Source organism: Lissotriton helveticus, chromosome 10 (assembly GCF_964261635.1).
Source record: "Lissotriton helveticus chromosome 10, aLisHel1.1, whole genome shotgun sequence".
In the NCBI taxonomy this organism is placed as follows: domain Eukaryota; kingdom Metazoa; phylum Chordata; class Amphibia; order Caudata; family Salamandridae; genus Lissotriton; species Lissotriton helveticus.
This window is the reverse complement of record NC_136071.1, coordinates 1,102,382,751-1,102,400,499: the sequence shown is the minus strand read 5'-3', so window position 1 is coordinate 1,102,400,499 and position 17,749 is coordinate 1,102,382,751. Positions and strand designations below refer to the sequence as shown.

The following is a 17,749-nucleotide window of genomic DNA, read 5'->3' as shown; positions in this document are numbered from 1 at the left end:
GGGTAACTCAGAGCAGAGGGAGGAGCCCTCAATAGGACTTTCCCCTGTTTACCCTCCATTGTAGTGAATTTGTCTGATCATGTCTTATCAGAGATCGAGAATCAGGACCTTAATAAAGGTTTGGGGTTTGTGCAGATGCCACAACATTATAATTTTAAATGTAGGATTGAGTTCCAAGAACCTTGCGAAAAATCCATCTCCATATGTTTTTTATGGCTAAACCTAGGGATCCTATATCCCTATTTTCAACTGATCTCCATTGACCATCTGTTTTTTTCCCACTCCATCTGCTATGGACCCAGAAATAACAATCTTTGAGCAACGGGTTCTGGATGAGATTTCCAAATTGGAGCAATCTGCTCAGCCACGGCATTGTCAGAACATGCTCAGGTCTGAAAGGCTGGCTATAAAATCTTTGCAGGAAAATCAGAACATAATGATATAACCTGCCCATACGAGGGGGGCTAGCGGGATTTATCGTACCCGGGTGGCGTCAGAGCAACATGAGGTCTTCAGAGCGGTGACTGTATTTGGAGTAAAAAAATAAAGGAGACTGGAACTGAGGACATAATAATTATTCAGTTATCAGAACCCATAATTTGGATGTGACATTTTGTGACATTTTGACAAGGTGATTGGAGGACTTGAAATCTAGAAATAAGGGATTGATCCAGTGGTGACTGTCATTGGCTAAAGAGCTACAAGATTATTGAAGTTACGTGACTCATGTTGGGAGCATCTCTGATCTAAGAGATAGAAATTTTGCAGATCTGGAAGTATTGTATAAATATTAATCTTTAAGCCCTGATGACGTCCTACCGTTAGGACGAAACGCGTCGGCTGCTGGCAATACAAAAGACATTCACTTATTGAAAATACAAGAATCACATTGTTTTCTTAAAGCATCATTGTTTGACCATTGATTTATTTGTGTGTTAATTGTGATTAAATGATTGTACTTTCATGACAAAATTTAGCACTCCCAGCTCATTCTTTAAATATATGTTGGGAGCTCCATTGAAGACATTGGAGTTCTCCCTGCTTCTACAGGCCGGTAAAGGCCAGCAGAGCAACATTCCAATATCTTACAAAGCCCTTTCGGAGCTCGAGGGGATTTAAATCCCCTCGAGCTTCGCGAGGCCTCTGTTTTATTTGTTAGAACATTCTTCCCTCTAGTGGCAGAATGTTCTAATAGCCTTATAGCCCTTCGTAGCAGGGCTATACCGGCTATTAAAGTCCCACTACCTTCTTAAAGTCCCTTGCCTTCAGCTCGGGTCTTTCACGCTGAAGCAGGCCTTTAATAGCCGGTATAGCCCGGCACGGCGGACTATAAGGCTATATTAATAAGATCATGGTTGGTTCAGCCAAAGACAAACAGTGGATAACCAACAAGGAGGCTGATTTTCAGATTAACCCAACACCACAGGCACCAGCCATCTATATTTCGCCTAAGATCCACATGCCCCTGCATCCTCCCCTCGGTTATCCCATCGTATCTAGGATTCAGTCACAGTTGGAACCTCTTTCCCCAATTGACAGATTTGTTTCTATGAGAGACTGTGGTTAATCAACCCGCATATATGCAGGATACCACTGATAGGCAGACCTTGAGTATGAACCAGCCACATAATTTTTGGTCACTCTTGACATCGAATTGCTGTATTCCAGCATTCCTCAAGATGCTACTTTGGTTGCTGCCTCTAGGGCTCTAACGGCACAGGGGTGGTTTTATGACACTCCTCCATCTTTTGTTTTGAAATGTATCAAATTAGCATTAACCAGGAATTGTTTTGTATAGAAGGAACAGCTGTTCCTACAAGTGTCAAGGACTTGTATGGGAATCATATTCGCGCCAAGTCTTGCCTGCATCTATGTTGTTATGTTTGAGGAGAACTTTACCTTCTACGAAACCAACATGTACCACTCCAAACTATGTGTTTTGAAGCGGTATCTAGATGATGTTTCTGTATCTGGTCTGGTACGTAGGATACATTTGATGTCATTCTTAAACTGGATAAATGGCTTGGGCCTTGGTCTGCATTTTACATGGTCCATCAGTAGAGATTCTGCTGTTTTTCAGATCTCGACATAGCAGCCACTGGGTGAAGATTGACCACGGCGGTTTATCAGAAACCCACCGATAGAAATTCTCTTTTGCATTACTCATTTCTTCACCCCAGGGTCATTAGGGATACTCTTTCTATGGGCCAATTGTTTAGATACAGAATTGGGCACCTTGGTGACTCAATTCAGGACACTGGGCAGAACAGCTGAAACAACGGGCCTGTCCAAAAAGAGTTGTGAATCAGGCTCGGAAAGGGACACTGAATACCCCTGGCATGGACCTATTGGAGAACCATGTGGAACTAATGATGCATCTATATCTGTTGTCTCTACCTTTGACCCCCTCTTGACCCAAATCTGTCAAATTATACAGAAAAATTGGCATCTGCTAAATGTGGGCCTCATAAAAATGCTGCAACCTCATTTTACGTTCTGCAGGGCCTCTCATTTAAAAAATAGACTGGTTCATACTCGTCTTAAGAGTGGGAAAGGAAACATCTCTGATTTACCTTCTGGACATTTTTCATGTGGTGGATGCGATGTTTGTAAACTTATGGTAGCATTCCAGAGTGTTATTCTGAGTAACTGTTGCACATGGTTTCGAAAAAGTTTAGTAACTGTAATTCAAGTTTTGTTATTTACAGACTCACCTGAAACTGTGGTTTGTAATTATAATATTGGACTCACTAACTGTAAGGTAATAATCAGGACACAAGAGCACATCAGCACCCTGAGGATGGGAAACCTTCAACCTGCTTGGTGAAGTATTTTCAGGAACAGGGGCATGGCCCTCTGGACTTTGAGTGGAAGGTCCTTGAAAAGCTGAATCAGAAAGGTGCTGGAGTAGAAGAGGCATTAATCAGAAAAGAGGCGCATTGGATAATTTCTGAACAGACAGATAAGGTGGGTCTGAATGAATTGGTTGAATAGCATAAGCTGTGGGGCTAATTCTTTATTAAGGTCATGTTTGATCTCTTTGGTGTGGCAGACCTTGGACCGCCCCATGACGCTGAGCATGTTTGATCACTCCTGTGAAGATGTACATGTCAACTTTATGTCATTCTGCTATTGAGAAGACCGTTCTCTCTAAATGTTTGGCCATATATATTGTGGGTCCTGTACAAATATTGGGAGTGCTGTATGAAATCTAAGAAAGGAATGTGCTTAGCGGCCCTAGTTAATATGGCGCCTTGTCATTGATTTGATTCATGTCTAATTGCCCCCTTGTGATTTTTCTTTGCTAGACGACTGTTTTTGGTTTGTTTCCACAATTTTCAAAGATTTGTGACTGTGGTGCTATTTTTAAAATTATCTACCGCATGACAAAATTTTGGGTTGGGGGATGAATTTTGCCCTATTAGTGTTTTGTCGGAAGCTGGCATCTGTGGAAGTCTGTGTTCCACCCAATATGGTGCCCTTTGTGTTTGATAGTCTAGTGGACGCGTTCTAATGACGTGCTAAATTGGATAACTCCTCTTTACATTGCATTGTGGTGCCGGTGCTGGTCTTGTGGTTATGAATGTGGTCTGCCAGCACTAGAGGGGAGTTTAATACTTTGTTTGAAGGGGAGCTTTCGCTCCCGCTACCCAGTCGGTGAGCATGAGAACAGGGGCCAGTGACTGATGGTGTGAGTGCAGTGTTTGGGGCATATTACAATGCGATATACCTGAATGCAGAGGTGGTTTTGTGACATGCTTTTTAATGGGGACATTGTTTTCCCGCTATGTGGCCCGTATGTGTAAAAACAAATGATGGGGGCCAGTCATGGCTACTATGAATACCTGTTTGAATGTGATGGTTGGGGCTTGTTGCATTATCTCTAGACATGGAGGAGATTTGAGTAGTTCAAACCCTGATATGTAATCTCAAGCAACAATGTGCTGATGGTGCCGAACATAATCCACATCACAAATGTGCCACATGTTTCTAACCACATTGCCTATGTCTCCTCTTTTCAGGCGACCACAACTTTTGCTCGGAAACTTTTCCTATGGCCCACTGGTAGGCCTTCAGCTGGAGGTCATTTGGTAAATATTACATTCAATGCTACATAGGATAAGATTGGGGAGTGAGGTGTTTTAAGACCTACTTTATGTGATGTGTATATGTTTCTCTGCTTGCTGTCTGTCCACTTCTTCCTTTAATGCTAGTCTGGTGCACAATTGGGTGAATACTGGTCTTCATGTGCTGATGAATTTGCCAGCAAGAATTTGTGTGGCAATGAAACATGGCGGCAGTTCACCAACAAAATGGTCTAAACATGCATTTTAGTTTTCATCATCAGCATAGGCATAGAGTAAAGATGTGCACGATATGCCGAATTTGACTCATTTACAGTATATTTTTGTATGAAGAGAACATTGTTATCTCTTCCTTAATGAGGACCGAGAGGAGGTGGATGTGTTTTTTGGTTTAAAGAGAAATCATACACACTAAGCACCACCAGTTCCAGATATGGTGTTGGCTCCTCCTGACAATATAAGAAAGTGGCCAATGATGATAAAATGAGCAAGTTGGTGAACAATCAACCGGCTCAGGGTGGTCGCTTACATGAGGCACTTCCTATATATTACATATTTTTATGAATTTTTGATTTGTTTGGTCTTTGTCACTGGGTTTGACACCTGGGCACAGTGTCTGACTTTGAATTGCTTCCTTGGCTTCACCTCCTCCAATAAAGACTTGGGACTGAGGGTGGTGCCCTAGAGAGAGCGATATATATTTTGTGTGACAAATATCAAGGCCTGTGTTCTTAATTTGATTTACCATTCTCTCTCGTCTGGCTGCTGCAACAAACTATATTATTACCTTCCATCCAAAACCATAACCTATTTGCAAAGAGTCGCTGAATTGAGCAGCTAGAATCCTAACCGGATTGAGTGCTATGATTCTATCTCCCAGGCACGGGAGGCCAGTGACAAAGAGACTGGGGTTCAAGATTGTGAGCATGGCACACAGAGCCTTTGATAAGCAAGGCCTTGAGGTCTTTCTTTCCAAGCAACAAAGATACACCCCGATATGGACCTTTGAGATCGGCCATGTTCTTTTATTCGAATCAACTACGTGAGTAGGATGGGAGTTCTTTCTCCTTTCTGGTGGCAAAGCTTTGAAACAGCATTACTTATACTTGCATTCAGAACCCAGCCCTTTAAAGTTCTGCAAGAGCTTGAAATCCTGGCAACTCAAATAAGTCTACTGTGCTTAACTAGTGCCAGGATATCATTTTCAGGCTATCTATCTCGCTGTATAAATAATCTCATCATCATCAGTGCTTGAGATGGACTATTGGAAGAGCAGTTACTCACTAGGGGAAAGTACTGGCTTGTTGCTGATGATTGAATCATCAGTGGAAATGAATGAAACCTCAGTTTTTTCTGGAAAAGAAATGTTCTGGAGAGGTTTTGGGGTTTGTCAGGTGAGGCAAGCAGTGAGACTGCTCCCACAAATGTATTTTGCCAGGTAGAGCCAAGTGCTGTATTTTGACTTCCAGGTGCAGCAGGGGAACAGGCCCTCTTAGGAGAAGCTGAAATCTGCAGCCTTCTCTTTTCCCTGTTCCCCAGTCCAGTCCCAAATGTGACTTTTATTCTGCTTCTAAACAGAGATCTTACAACCCATCTGCAACAATGTCTTTGTTGACTCCTCAGGGGAAAGGCAGCTTTTGATATACTGTTTCCTATCTCAGAGTTTCTGAATGATCTGGCTCTGCTGTGTCTTAAAAGCGGTGCCAGAGCTGATTCGCTGAATAAGTCAAGAATGGCATGTGGCCACTTAGCATCAATGATATAGTGCTTTAGAAGAGCCAACATGTAAAATAACGCCCACCTAGGATACTCATCACCTAGAAGCAGGAGTGGTCACTACAGTTATCTTGCTGTAGACAAAACACTTTTCCAGCAGAAGATGATTTTGAGATATAGCCAGGAGGCTGTCTCCTTGTATCTTAGCAGTATCACCAGACTTCCCCCTTACAACCAAACTGAATTGTTAGGGTGTCTGTTTTTAGTCTTAAAGTGTTGGTTATTCTGCACATCACTTCATAGTGCTGCTGCAGCTGAATGAGCCTGATGAAGACTGAAAACCACTCACCTTACCAAAGGAGGCCAGGTATATGACCATGGTGCATATGGGCTCTACAAGAGGTTACATCAGTATCGGTCTTCCGCAAAAGTCATTTCACACTGAAATGGGAACCTATCCTTGTTCCAATAGAAGCATCCCCGTTACCCAGAGCGCAAGTCCTAAAAAAAGAAGTGGGGGGACTAACCTACTTAGGCAGTATTCAAGTGACATGACGGCGCATGACATCACGATGCATGACATTACATGTGCTATCACAGGAATTGACATCATAGGAAGTGGCATCACAAGCCACGACTTTACCATGTGCGTGTGATGTAAAGCGCTCTGACACTCTGCTTTGGGATTTGTAGCGCTATACAAGAAAAAATAGTGGTGCTTACATTTTTTCACCGCCTCTTCAAGGGTAGCAAGCGCTATATAAATTACATTTCGTTTTATGTAAATATTAGGAGAGACCAACATCTGACATTCTTACAGTGCATGCATATCTAGTAAACAGAGCCTGAACAAAATGAAAAGCTGCCTTTCTTAAGTATGTGTGAAGTGCTAAACTTTGTTTCCGGTCTGCTGCATTTGCTTCTAGGTGTGAGGTTCCTGACTGCTCCCAGCCAGGAGACTCCAACAAAAGGAGGCCTGATGACCCCTCAAATTCGGCCTTTGTTATGGACCCAGCAGGAGTCTAAAATAAGAAAGCCTCGTCCTCGTCTGCACATTGTTGCTTGTAGCAGATGGAAAGCAGACACCGTGCAGGTGCTGCAGAAAGTATGCCGTGTTTGGAAATTACACCGGGACGAGTTCAGTACATTATTTAGTGGGGCCCAATTCTTGGCAGGGTGGACAGCGTTCATCCTGTGAAACTAGTGGGTAGATGCCATCCACCCAAGTGTGTCCCCAACTCGTGCCCTGCCGTTACCTTGAGGAACAACAGGAATGTTTTTCCAGAACACTGCCAGAAGTGGAAGTCTAGTCGTAAGGGGTTGCCATGAGTTCTATGGTCCTTCTCTCAAAACCCATATTCTTCTCCAGCCGAATATCTCATAGCGGACTCTCCCCATGGTGATTAGAATTGTCCTCCTGGATTTCAAGTTTTGCTATGGAGTACAGGAAGGGGAAAAAACCTGTGGGTATCCAGGGCCTCTGTCCTCCTGTGCCATGACTGTGGTGCTCCTATGTTAGACACATGCCTGGTGATCACATTCGTTTAAAGTTCAGACAGAGTCTGGCTGCTTGATTTTGCGGTCTCTGTAGTTTTGGGATCTCTTCCTTAGGGATCCAGTTTAGACGATGATGCCCTTATCAGGTTTCGACAATACTGCGGCGCTGCGCAGTTTAATGAAAATTTACAACGAGAATTTACAATTTCTTTGATTAATTTCATTATCTTAAGCTCCTTAACTCTTACTTTGATGCAGAGGTATTTCCGGTCCAGCCCATAACTATGGCAATCTTGCAATTTGCAGTTCCAGCCCCTGACAATAAAAAAATTAATAAAATGTTTACCAATAAATGAATTTACAACAAGAAAAGCTCAAATGGTCGCATGCAAAGATATAAGGGAACATCAGGTCAGCATGAACATTTGTAACATGAACTCAAGCGTGCAATATTTGGTAGCACAGGATCGTATAAATCCTGGTCTGAAACACTAAAAAAATGACATGTTCTATGATATACCACGTGTACTATTTGTCCGTGCTATAAATTTACCGGTAATCATTTAATCATCCTCAGAAGGATAGAGAGCTGTGACAGCCTTGTTGACATTAAAACTCATGACCTGAAAATCAATGCAGATCTCAGTGAAAAGCTTTACCTCTCATGATCTCCTTCCCAGTGAGTAAACTAAACCCTAAAGAGAACCACATAGCTTAGTATAATGGTTTATTTTACCAATTTATTCTCAGATTATCCAATTGCTTTGCTTTGTTACAGAACCAGAAGACCTGGGTTTAGTCCATGCATCCCCACTTAGAAGCATTGTTTGTTCCATGTAACAGTTGTCTGGGCTTCCAAACCTTAGTAGAACCAGGTTAACATATTTAATAAGTGCTATGTACAGAACCTGGATGTTTACAATCAGGATGCATTTGTTTCTGTTAACGTTTGCGTCTACTCTAGGGGTGTGTGAAATTCACAAGTACCATTGGATATAATGCACTTGTAATACAGTGGATATGATATACGTCACATTTGTGATGGCATAACCGGTCCGTCGAATTTTAAATCAGGCCCTTATGGCCAAATGTACATTTTGGTGGACGTGATTAACTCCGTCAGGGTGACCAAGTAAATGACTCCATCGTCATGACGGAGTCCCCATCAGCGAAATTTAGAAATGCCAGAAACTCCATTTCCCAGGGAAGGTCTTTGTCTACTTCACCGTTTGTTGAAGGTCTGCCAGTAAAGCAGTGCCAGAGGCAAGAGTGGACAACAAGTTGGCCCATCACTGTGGACCTCATCCTGATGAGTTTGCACAAGGAAGTGAATATTAACCAACATCTCAACCAAAAGGTTTGTTCATTCGCTTCAGACATCTCTCTGGAAAACTGAGGATTGTTGCAACTTTTTTCTTCGGGAAAGCATTAATCTTGGGATCTGCCAAGTGAAGTATCAATCGAGAAATGGACACACCATCAGAAGCTGTGCCGCAGGAGATAAGCGTGTGTCATCATCAGCTTCGGTTTTGGAAGAGTTTAAGAATCTGGCTTTGGAAGCTTAGGAGCAACTGACATCGAGGGAGCTGGTGCGAAGATTGAAGAAACCAACGCTGAACCAGAATATACTATGGCATCAAGACAATTTAGGGGAGACTGTACCGACGGATAAGGTGGCAAAAATACCCAACAAGGGTTTCAGCCGCTCCAAAGAGGAACGTACCTGCTGCGGAAACAGGATCTGAGGAAAAGGTCAAAAAATAAGGACTGGTTCAGATGACAAGCAAGGTCCTCTCTTAAGACCTATTCATGTTCTTGTTGTGGTATGCAGAGGCAGAATGATTTTATTTTGTATGTGTTTACGCCTCCATGATCTGGCGCAAGAGTGGTTTCAGGCCTGGAGAGCAATCATGACTTCCTTTTTAGGCTTCAGAGAAATTCTGCATTTTTTAGCACAAAATCCTGTAGGAGAGTACTGAATCACGGCTCAGCTGCAACAATGAATTTGGTACTGAGCTCTGTAAAACACTGGTGCAAATTAAGCAAAGCCAGAGGTGTAGGCGGTTAATTCTACTTACAATAGTCCTATCGCCGAGAGAGGTGCTATCTTTGTGCAATTTAATTCTCACTTTCTTTGCCTTCAGTCTGATTTTTTCTCTCATTTAATTAGGACATGCACTTCACAGACAATTATAAGTTTGTCTGCCTGGCTTCAGGGGGATTCACACTACAGTTTTACAATACTGATAGTTGGTGTGGCTAGGGATTGGGTAGTTCGCGGTTATATTGTACTAGTTCAAGTCCTATGTTTTGTTTATGAAAAGCTCACAAAAAAAACCAGGCAAACCGTATTTACAGTAAACATTTATTTAAATACATTCAGAAAATTCTGGGACAGTAATGGGAGGTATTGGTGGGAAATCAAAGGTGAAGATGAAAAAGAAGTCAGATAAGTGAGTGTTACAAGAAGCTCCAGGGGGCCACCCCTGGCACTGTGCATGGGCATTGGGCCCTTGTCATGAGAGCTCCTGACTGGGTGGTTAGCATGGGGGGGGGGCTCCATGTACTTTGCAGAGGGGCCCCCTCAAGTTTTGTTTTCCCACTGCTGACGTATTCTGTCACAAACTGGACGAATATGCCGTCCAGGGCCGGACTGGCCATAGCGGGCACCGGGCGTTTCCTTGGTAGGTCGCTAGGATGGGGGCTGGTTTTGGGCCACTGGGGGGCCGTTTTTGTTACCGGGCATCGGCAATATCGGCACCCTGTAACAAAATCTGCCGAAACCGGCGCTCGCAAACTGCTCAGCTGCACTCCCCCTCATCCCAGGGGGGTCTGGCTGAGCAGTTTGCCAGGGCCGGTTTCTGTTCCCAGTCCGGCCCTGATGCCATCTGCCATAGAAGTGTATTATATCCTAAGGCACTTGTCATAGGGCGGTCGGAGTATCCCTTATATGTGTGATGGAGTAACCCGTCCACCAAACTCTAAATCAGGAACTTTATCTTCTATTGTAAATACCAACAAAGCAGTAGCTCAAAATGTAGGGCTAAAAATTACAATATTCAAAATGTAGACTATATATAGTTTGTTGTACAATTATTGTGTTCTGTGGAAGTACTTTTTTCAATGCCAAACTTTTCGTTGGCGTAGCTATATTCTCTTTAATATGTTTCCAACTATAATATCTATTGAAACGTTGAGGCTGTGAAAAAACATGTAACACTGGCTGCCCTAGCTACTAAAAAATATGCTTTTTGGAGGAGTTGATTTCAAAATCTTTACAAGTGGAATAGAAAGCCAGCATTCTTGCTGTGAGTCAGACACGCACTGGAGACAGGCAGACTCGCCCACGTAAGCTTCACCTCTTCTCTTTCCCATTTTACTCTCGCAGATTCTGATCAGGTTTAAAAACTTTAGTCTTTTCCAAATAGAGACTTTTCCACTGAACTACGTTTTTACGTTTATTGACGTAAAAGACATGAACTCACAAAACATGGGCTGTGGTCTGTTTCATCTCAAGTGAGGAAATGTTTCCACTTACGTTTGACATTCATATGTTTATGGAAAACATGTGCCTAAAGTGGTCATTAGATATCTGTATCTGAAATGTGCTTCGCAGATGTACAGTTTACAGTTTCAGGCTGTAAAATGCAAGATGTAGACTTCGATTGCAAACAATTTCCTTAATCTTGATGGGAACTTGTTTTGTGTGTAACTATTTCGGGAAGGGGAGTAAATACATAGATTGTTTTCAATTCACGCAAAATGTATAGGTTGATATAATGTCTATTAAACAGTGCCATGCAGCAGATATGCAAAATGCTGCTGGAAATATCTGATCTGGTAGTTTCCAAAGACCCCATGCCCTACACGGAGGACACACAGAGGTTATGCCCTACACAGAGGGCACACAGAGGCCATTGCCTACACAGAAGCCATTCCCTACACTGAGAACACACAGAGGACATTCCCTACACAGAGGGCACACAGAGGCCATTCCCTACAAAAAGGGCACATAGGTGCCATTCCCTACACAGAGGGCACACAGAGGCCATTCCCTACTCAGAGGACACACACAGGCCATTCCATACACAGAGGGCACATAGAGGACATTCCCTACACAGAGGGCACACAGAGGCCATTCCCTACACAGAGGACACACCAAGGCCATTCCGTGCACAGAGGCCATTCCCTACACCGAGAACACACAGGGGAGATTCCCTACACAGAGGACACACAGAGGCCATTCCCTACACAGAGGCCATTCCCTACACCGAGAACACACAGAGGGCATTCCCTACACCAAGAACACACAGAGGCCATTCCCTACACAGAGGGCATTCCCTACACCAAGAACACACAGAGGCCATTCCCTACACAGAGGACACACAGAGGCCATTCCCTACACAGAGGGCATTCCCTACACCGAGAACACACAGAGGACATTCCCTACAACAAGCATTTGCAATGCAATAGGTCTCGCATTAGGAAAGTGTGAGCTATTGGTATTGTAAATGACAATTTTTTTAAATATCTGTTGGCTTTGAAAATAAATAAATTAATAGCATTGTTATTCACAAAGCTAATAGCTTACACTTTCCTAATGCGAGTCCTATTGGCTATGGCAATGCTTGTTAGTAGCAAGCAAGGACAGTGCTGTTGTGGTGATGATGTGGTTGGGCTGAGTGATGTGGTGGTGTATTAGAGAGATGTGGTGGTGTATTAGAGTGATGTGGTGGTGTATTAGAGTGATGTGGAGGTGTCCCAGAATGATGTGGTGGTGTCCCAGAGTGATGTGGTGGTGTCCCAGAGTGATGTGGTGGTGTCCCCGAGTGATGTGGTGGTGTCCCAGAGTGATGAGGTGGTGTCCCCGAGTGATGTGGCAGTGTCCCCGAGTGATGTGATGATGTCCCTGAGTGATGTGGTGATGTCCCTGAGTGATGTGGTGGTGTCCCTGAGTGATGTGGTGGTTTTCCTGAGTGATGTGGTGGTTTTCCTGAGTTATGTGGAGGTGTCCCTGAGTGATGTGGTGGTGTCCCTGAGTGATGTGGTGGTGCCCCTGAGTGATGTGGTGGTGCTCCTGAGGGATGTGGAGGTGTTCCTGAGTGATGTGGTGGTGTCCAAGAGTGATGTGGTGGTGTTCATGAGTGATGTAGTGGTGTTCATGAGTGATGTGGTGGTGTTCCTGAGTGATGTAGTCATGTCTGTGAGTGATGTGCTGGTGCCCCTGATTGATGTGGTGGTATCCCAGAGTGATGTGGTGGTGTCCCAGAGTGATGTTGTGGCGCCCATGATTGATGTGGTGGGGCCCCTGAGTGGTGCCCCTGAGTGATGTGGTGGTGCCTCTGAGTGATGTGGTGGTGCCCGCGAGTGATGTGGTGGTGCCCCCGAGTGATGTGGTGGTGCCCCTGAGTGATGTGGTGGTGTCCCTGAGTGATGTGGTGGTGTCCCTGAGTGATGTTGTGGCGCCCATGATTGATGTGGTGGTGCCCCTGAGTGGTGCCCCTGAGTGATGTGGTGGTGCCCCTGAGTGATGTGGTGGTGCCCCTGAGTGATGTGGTGGTGCCCATGAGTGATGTGGTGGTGCCCATGAGTGATGTGGTGGTGCCCCTGAGTGGTGTGGTGTTGTCCCTGAGTGATGTGGTGTTGTCCCTGAGAGATGTGGTGTTGTCCCTGGGTGATGTGGTGTTGTCCCTGAGTGATGTGGTGTTGTTCTAGAGTGATGTGGTGGTGTCCTAGAGTGATGTGGCGCTGTCTGTGAGTGATGTGGTGGTGTTCCTAAGTGATGTGGTGGTGTTCCTGAATGATGTGGTGGTGTCTGTGAGTGATGTGTTGGTGCCCCTGAGTGATGTGGTGGTGCCCCTGGGTGTTGTGGTGGTGCCCCTGGGTGTTGTGGTGGTGCCCCTGGGTGTTGTGGTGGTGCCCCTAGGTGATGTGGTGGTGCCCCTAGGTGATGTGGTGGTGCCCCTGGGTGATGTGGTGGTGCCCCTGAGTGATGTGGTGGTGCTCCTGAGTGATGTGGTGGTGCTCCTGAGTGATGTGGTGGTGCCCATGATTGACGTGGTGGTGCCTCCGAGTGATGTGGTGGTGCCCCTAGTTATGGGGTGGTGCCCCTGAGTGATGTGGTGGTGTCCCAGAGTGATGTGGTGGTGTCCTAGAGTGATGTGGTGATGTCCTAGAGTGATGTGGTGGTGCCCCTGAGTGGTGTGGTGTTGTCCGTGAGTGATGTGGTGTTGTCCGTGAGTGATGTGGTATTGCCCCTGAGAGATGTGGTGTTGTCCCTGAGTGATGTGGTGTTGTCCCTGAGTGATGTGGTGTTGTTCTAGAGTGATGTGGTGGTGTCCTAGAGTGATGTGGTGGTGTCTGTGAGTGATGTGGTGGTGTTCCTAAGTGATGTGGTGGTGTTCCTGAATGATGTGGTGGTGTCTGTGAGTGATACGGTGGTGCCCCTGAGTGATGTGGTGGTGCCCCTGGGTGATGTGGTTGTGCCCCTTAGTGATGTGGTGGTGCTCCTGAGTGATGTGGTGGTGCCCATGATTGACGTGGTGGTGCCACTGAGTGGTGCCCCTGAGTGATGTGGTGGTGCCCGTGAGTGATGTGGTGGTGCCCCTGAGTGATGTGGTGGTGCCCCTGAGTGATGTGGTGGTGCCCCTGAGTGGTGTGGTGGTGCCCCTGAGTGATGTGGTGGTGCCCCAGAGTGATGTGGTGGTGTCCCAGAGTGATGTGGTGGGGTCCCAGAGTGATGTGGTGGGGACCCAGAGTGATGTGGTGGGGACCCAGAGTGATGTGGTGGTGTCCCTGGGTGTTGTGGTGGTGCCCCTGGGTGTTGTGGTGGTGCCCCTGGGTGTTGTGGTGTTGCCCCTGGGTGATGTGGTGGTTCCCCTGGGTGATGTGGTGGTGCCCCTGGGTGATGTGGTGGGGCCCCTGAGTGATGTGGTGGTGCTCCCGAGTGATGTGGTGGTGCTCCCGAGTGATGTGGTGGTGCCCATGATTGACGTGGTGGTGCCCCTGAGTGATGTGGTGGTGCCCCTAGTTATGGGGTGGTGCCCCTGAGTGATGTGGTGGTGTCCCAGAGTGATGTGGTGGTGTCCCAGAGTGATGTGGTGGTGTCCCAGAGTGATGTGGTGGTGTCCCAGAGTGATGTGGTGGTGTCCCAGAGTGATGTGGTGGTGTCCTAGAGTGATGTGGTGGTGTCCTAGAGTGATGTGGTGGTGCCCCTGAGTGGTGTGGTGTTGTCCTTGAGTGATGTGGTATTGTCCCTGAGAGATGTGGTATTGTCCCTGAGAGATGTGGCGTTGTCCCTGAGTGATGTGGTGTTGTTCTAGAGTGGTGTGGTGGTGTCCTAGAGTGATGTGGTGGTGTCTGTGAGTGATGTGGTGGTGTTCCTAAGTGATGTGGTGGTGTTCCTGAATGATGTGGTGGTGTCTGTGAGTGATGTGGTGGTGTCCTAGAGTGATGTGGTGGTGTCTGTGAGTGATGTGGTGGTGTTCCTAAGTGATGTGGTGGTGTTCCTGAATGATGTGGTGGTGTCTGTGAGTGATACGGTGGTGCCCCTGAGTGATGTGGTGGTGCCCCTGGGTGATGTGGTGGTGACCCTGGGTGATGTGGTGGTGCCCCTGAGTGATGTGGTGGTGCTCCTGAGTGATGTGGTGGTGCCCATGATTGACGTGGTGGTGCCCCTGAGTGGTGCCCCTGAGTGATGTGGTGGTGCCCGTGAGTGATGTGGTGGTGCCCCTGATTGATGTGGTGGTATCCCAGAGTGATGTGGTGGTGCCCCTGAGTGATGTGGTGGTGCCCCCGAGTGATGTGGTGGTGCCCCCGAGTGATGTGGAGGTGCCCCTGAGTGATGTGGTGGTGCCCCTGAGTGATGTGGTGGTGTCCCTGAGTGATGTTGTGGCGCCCATGATTGTTCTGGCGCCAATGATTGATGTGGTGGTGCCCCTGAGTGGTGCCCCTGAGTGATGTGGTGGTGCCCCTGAGTGATGTGGTGGTGCCCCTGAGTGATGTGGTGGTGCCCCTGAGTGATGTGGTGGTGCCCATGAGTGATGTGGTGGTGCCCATGAGTGATGTGGTGGTACCCCTGAGTGGTGTGGTGATGTCCCTGAGTGATGTGGTGTTGTCCCTGAGAGATGTGGTGTTGTCCCTGGGTGATGTGGTGTTGTCCCTGAGTGATGTGGTGTTGTTCTAGAGTGATGTGGTGGTGTCCTAGAGTGATGTGGCGGTGTCTGTGAGTGATGTGGTGGTGTTCCTAAGTGATGTGGTGGTGTTCCTGAATGATGTGGTGATGTCTGTGAGTGGTGTGTTGGTGCCCCTGAGTGATGTGGTGCCCCTGAGTGATGTGGTGGTGTCCCAGAGTGATGTGGTGGTGTCCCAGAGTGATGTGGTGGTGTCCCAGAGTGATGTGGTGGTGTCCCAGAGTGATGTGGTGGTGTCCTAGAGTGATGTGGTGGTGCTCCTGAGTGGTGTGGTGTTGTCCCTGAGTGATGTGGTATTGTCCCTGAGAGATGTGGTATTGTCCCTGAGAGATGTGGTGTTGTCCCTGAGTGATGTGGTGTTGTCCCTGAGTGATGTGGTGTTGCTCTAGAGTGATGTGGTGGTGTCCTAGAGTGATGTGGTTGTGTTCCTAAGTGATGTGGTGGTGTTCCTGAATGATGTGGTGGTGTCTGTGAGTGATACGGTGGTGCCCCTGAGTGATGTGGTGGTGCCCCTGAGTGATGTGGTGGTGCCCCTGAGTGATGTGGTGGTGCTCCCGAGTGATGTGGTGGTGCCCATGATTGACGTGGTGGTGCCCCTGAGTGGTGCCCCTGAGTGATGTGGTAGTGCCCGTGAGTGATGTGGTGGTGCCCCTGAGTGATGTGGTGGTGCCCCTGAGTGATATGGTGGTGCCCCTGAGTGATATGGTGGTGCCCCTGAGTGATGTGGTGGTGCCCCTGAGTGGTGTGGTTGTGCCCCTGAGTGATGTGGTGGTGTCCCAGAGTGATGTGGTGGTGTCCCAGAGTGAAGTGGTGGTGTCCCAGAGTGATGTGGTCCTGTCCCTGGGTGTTGTGGTGGTGCCCCTGGGTGTTGTGGTGGTGCCCCTGGGTGTAGTGGTGGTGCCCCTGGGTGATGTGGTGGTGCCCCTGGGTGATGTGGTGGTGCCTCTGAGTGATGTGGTGCTGCCCCTGAGTGATGTGGTGGTGCTCCTGAGTGATGTGGTGGTGCTCCTGAGTGATGTGGTGGTGCCCATGATTGACGTGGTGGTGCCCCTGAGTGATGTGGTGGTGCCCCTAGTTATGGGGTGGTGCCCCTGAGTGATGTGGTGGTGTCCCAGAGTGATGTGGTGGTGTCCCAGAGTGATGTGGTGGTGTCCCAGAGTGATGTGGTGGTGTCCAAGAGTGATGTGGTGGTGCCCCTGGGTGATGTGGTGGTGCCCCTGGGTGATGTGGTGGTGCCCCTGAGTGATGTGGTGGTGCTCCTGAGTGATGTGGTGGTGCCCATGATTGACGTGGTGGTGCCCCTGAGTGGTGCCCCTGAGTGATGTGGTGGTGCCCGTGAGTGATGTGGTGGTGCCCCTGATTGATGTGGTGGTATCCCAGAGTGATGTGGTGGTGTCCCAGAGTAATGTGGTGGTGCCCCTGAGTGATGTGGTGGTGCCCCCGAGTGATGTGGTGGTGCCCCTGAGTGATGTGGTGGTGCCCCTGAGTGATGTGGTGGTGTCCCTGAGTGATGTTGTGGCGCCCATGATTGTTGTGGCGCCCATGATTGATGTGGTGGTGCCCCTGAGTGGTGCCCCTGAGTGATGTGGTGGTGCCCCTGAGTGATGTGGTGGTGCCCCTGAGTGATGTGGTGGTGCCCATGAGTGATGTGGTGGTACCCTTGAGTGGTGTGGTGATGTCCCTGAGTGATGTGGTGTTGTCCCTGAGAGATGTGGTGTTGTCCCTGAGTGATGTGATGTTGTTCTAGAGTGATGTGGTGGTGTCCTAGAGTGATGTGGCGGTGTCTGTGAGTGATGTGGTGGTGTTCCTAAGTGATGTGGTGGTGTTCCTGAATGATGTGGTGATGTCAGTGAGTGATGTGTTGGTGCCCCTGAGTGATGTGGTGCCCCTGAGTGATGTGGTGGTGTCCCAGAGTGATGTGGTGGTGTCCCAGAGTGATGTGGTGGTGTCCCAGAGTGATGTGGTGGTGTCCCAGAGTGATGTGGTGGTGTCCTAGAGTGATGTGGTGGTGTCCTAGAGTGATGTGGTGGTGCTCCTGAGTGGTGTGGTGTTGTCCCTGAGTGATGTGGTATTGTCCCTGGGAGATGTGGTGTTGTCCCTGAGAGATGTGGCGTTGCTCTAGAGTGATGTGGTGGTGTCCTAGAGTGATGTGGTGGTGTTCCTAAGTGATGTGGTGGTGTTCCTGAATGATGTGGTGGTGTCTGTGAGTGATACGGTGGTGCCCCTGAGTGATGTGGTGGTGCCCCTGGGTGATGTGGT

The 17,749-nt window shown here is 47.6% G+C and overlaps 1 protein-coding gene across 1 annotated transcript in view; it reads right to left on the bottom strand.

The window, feature by feature from the left end:
- The window catches only part of ACAD11 (acyl-CoA dehydrogenase family member 11), a 377,035-nt gene that overhangs the window by 50,554 nt on the left and 308,732 nt on the right, over positions 1-17,749 (bottom strand). The window contains exon 14 of the mRNA XM_078663849.1: positions 7,547-7,613. Within this exon, the coding sequence (XP_078519975.1) occupies positions 7,547-7,613 (67 nt within the window). The remainder of the gene's footprint in view (positions 1-7,546; positions 7,614-17,749) is intronic.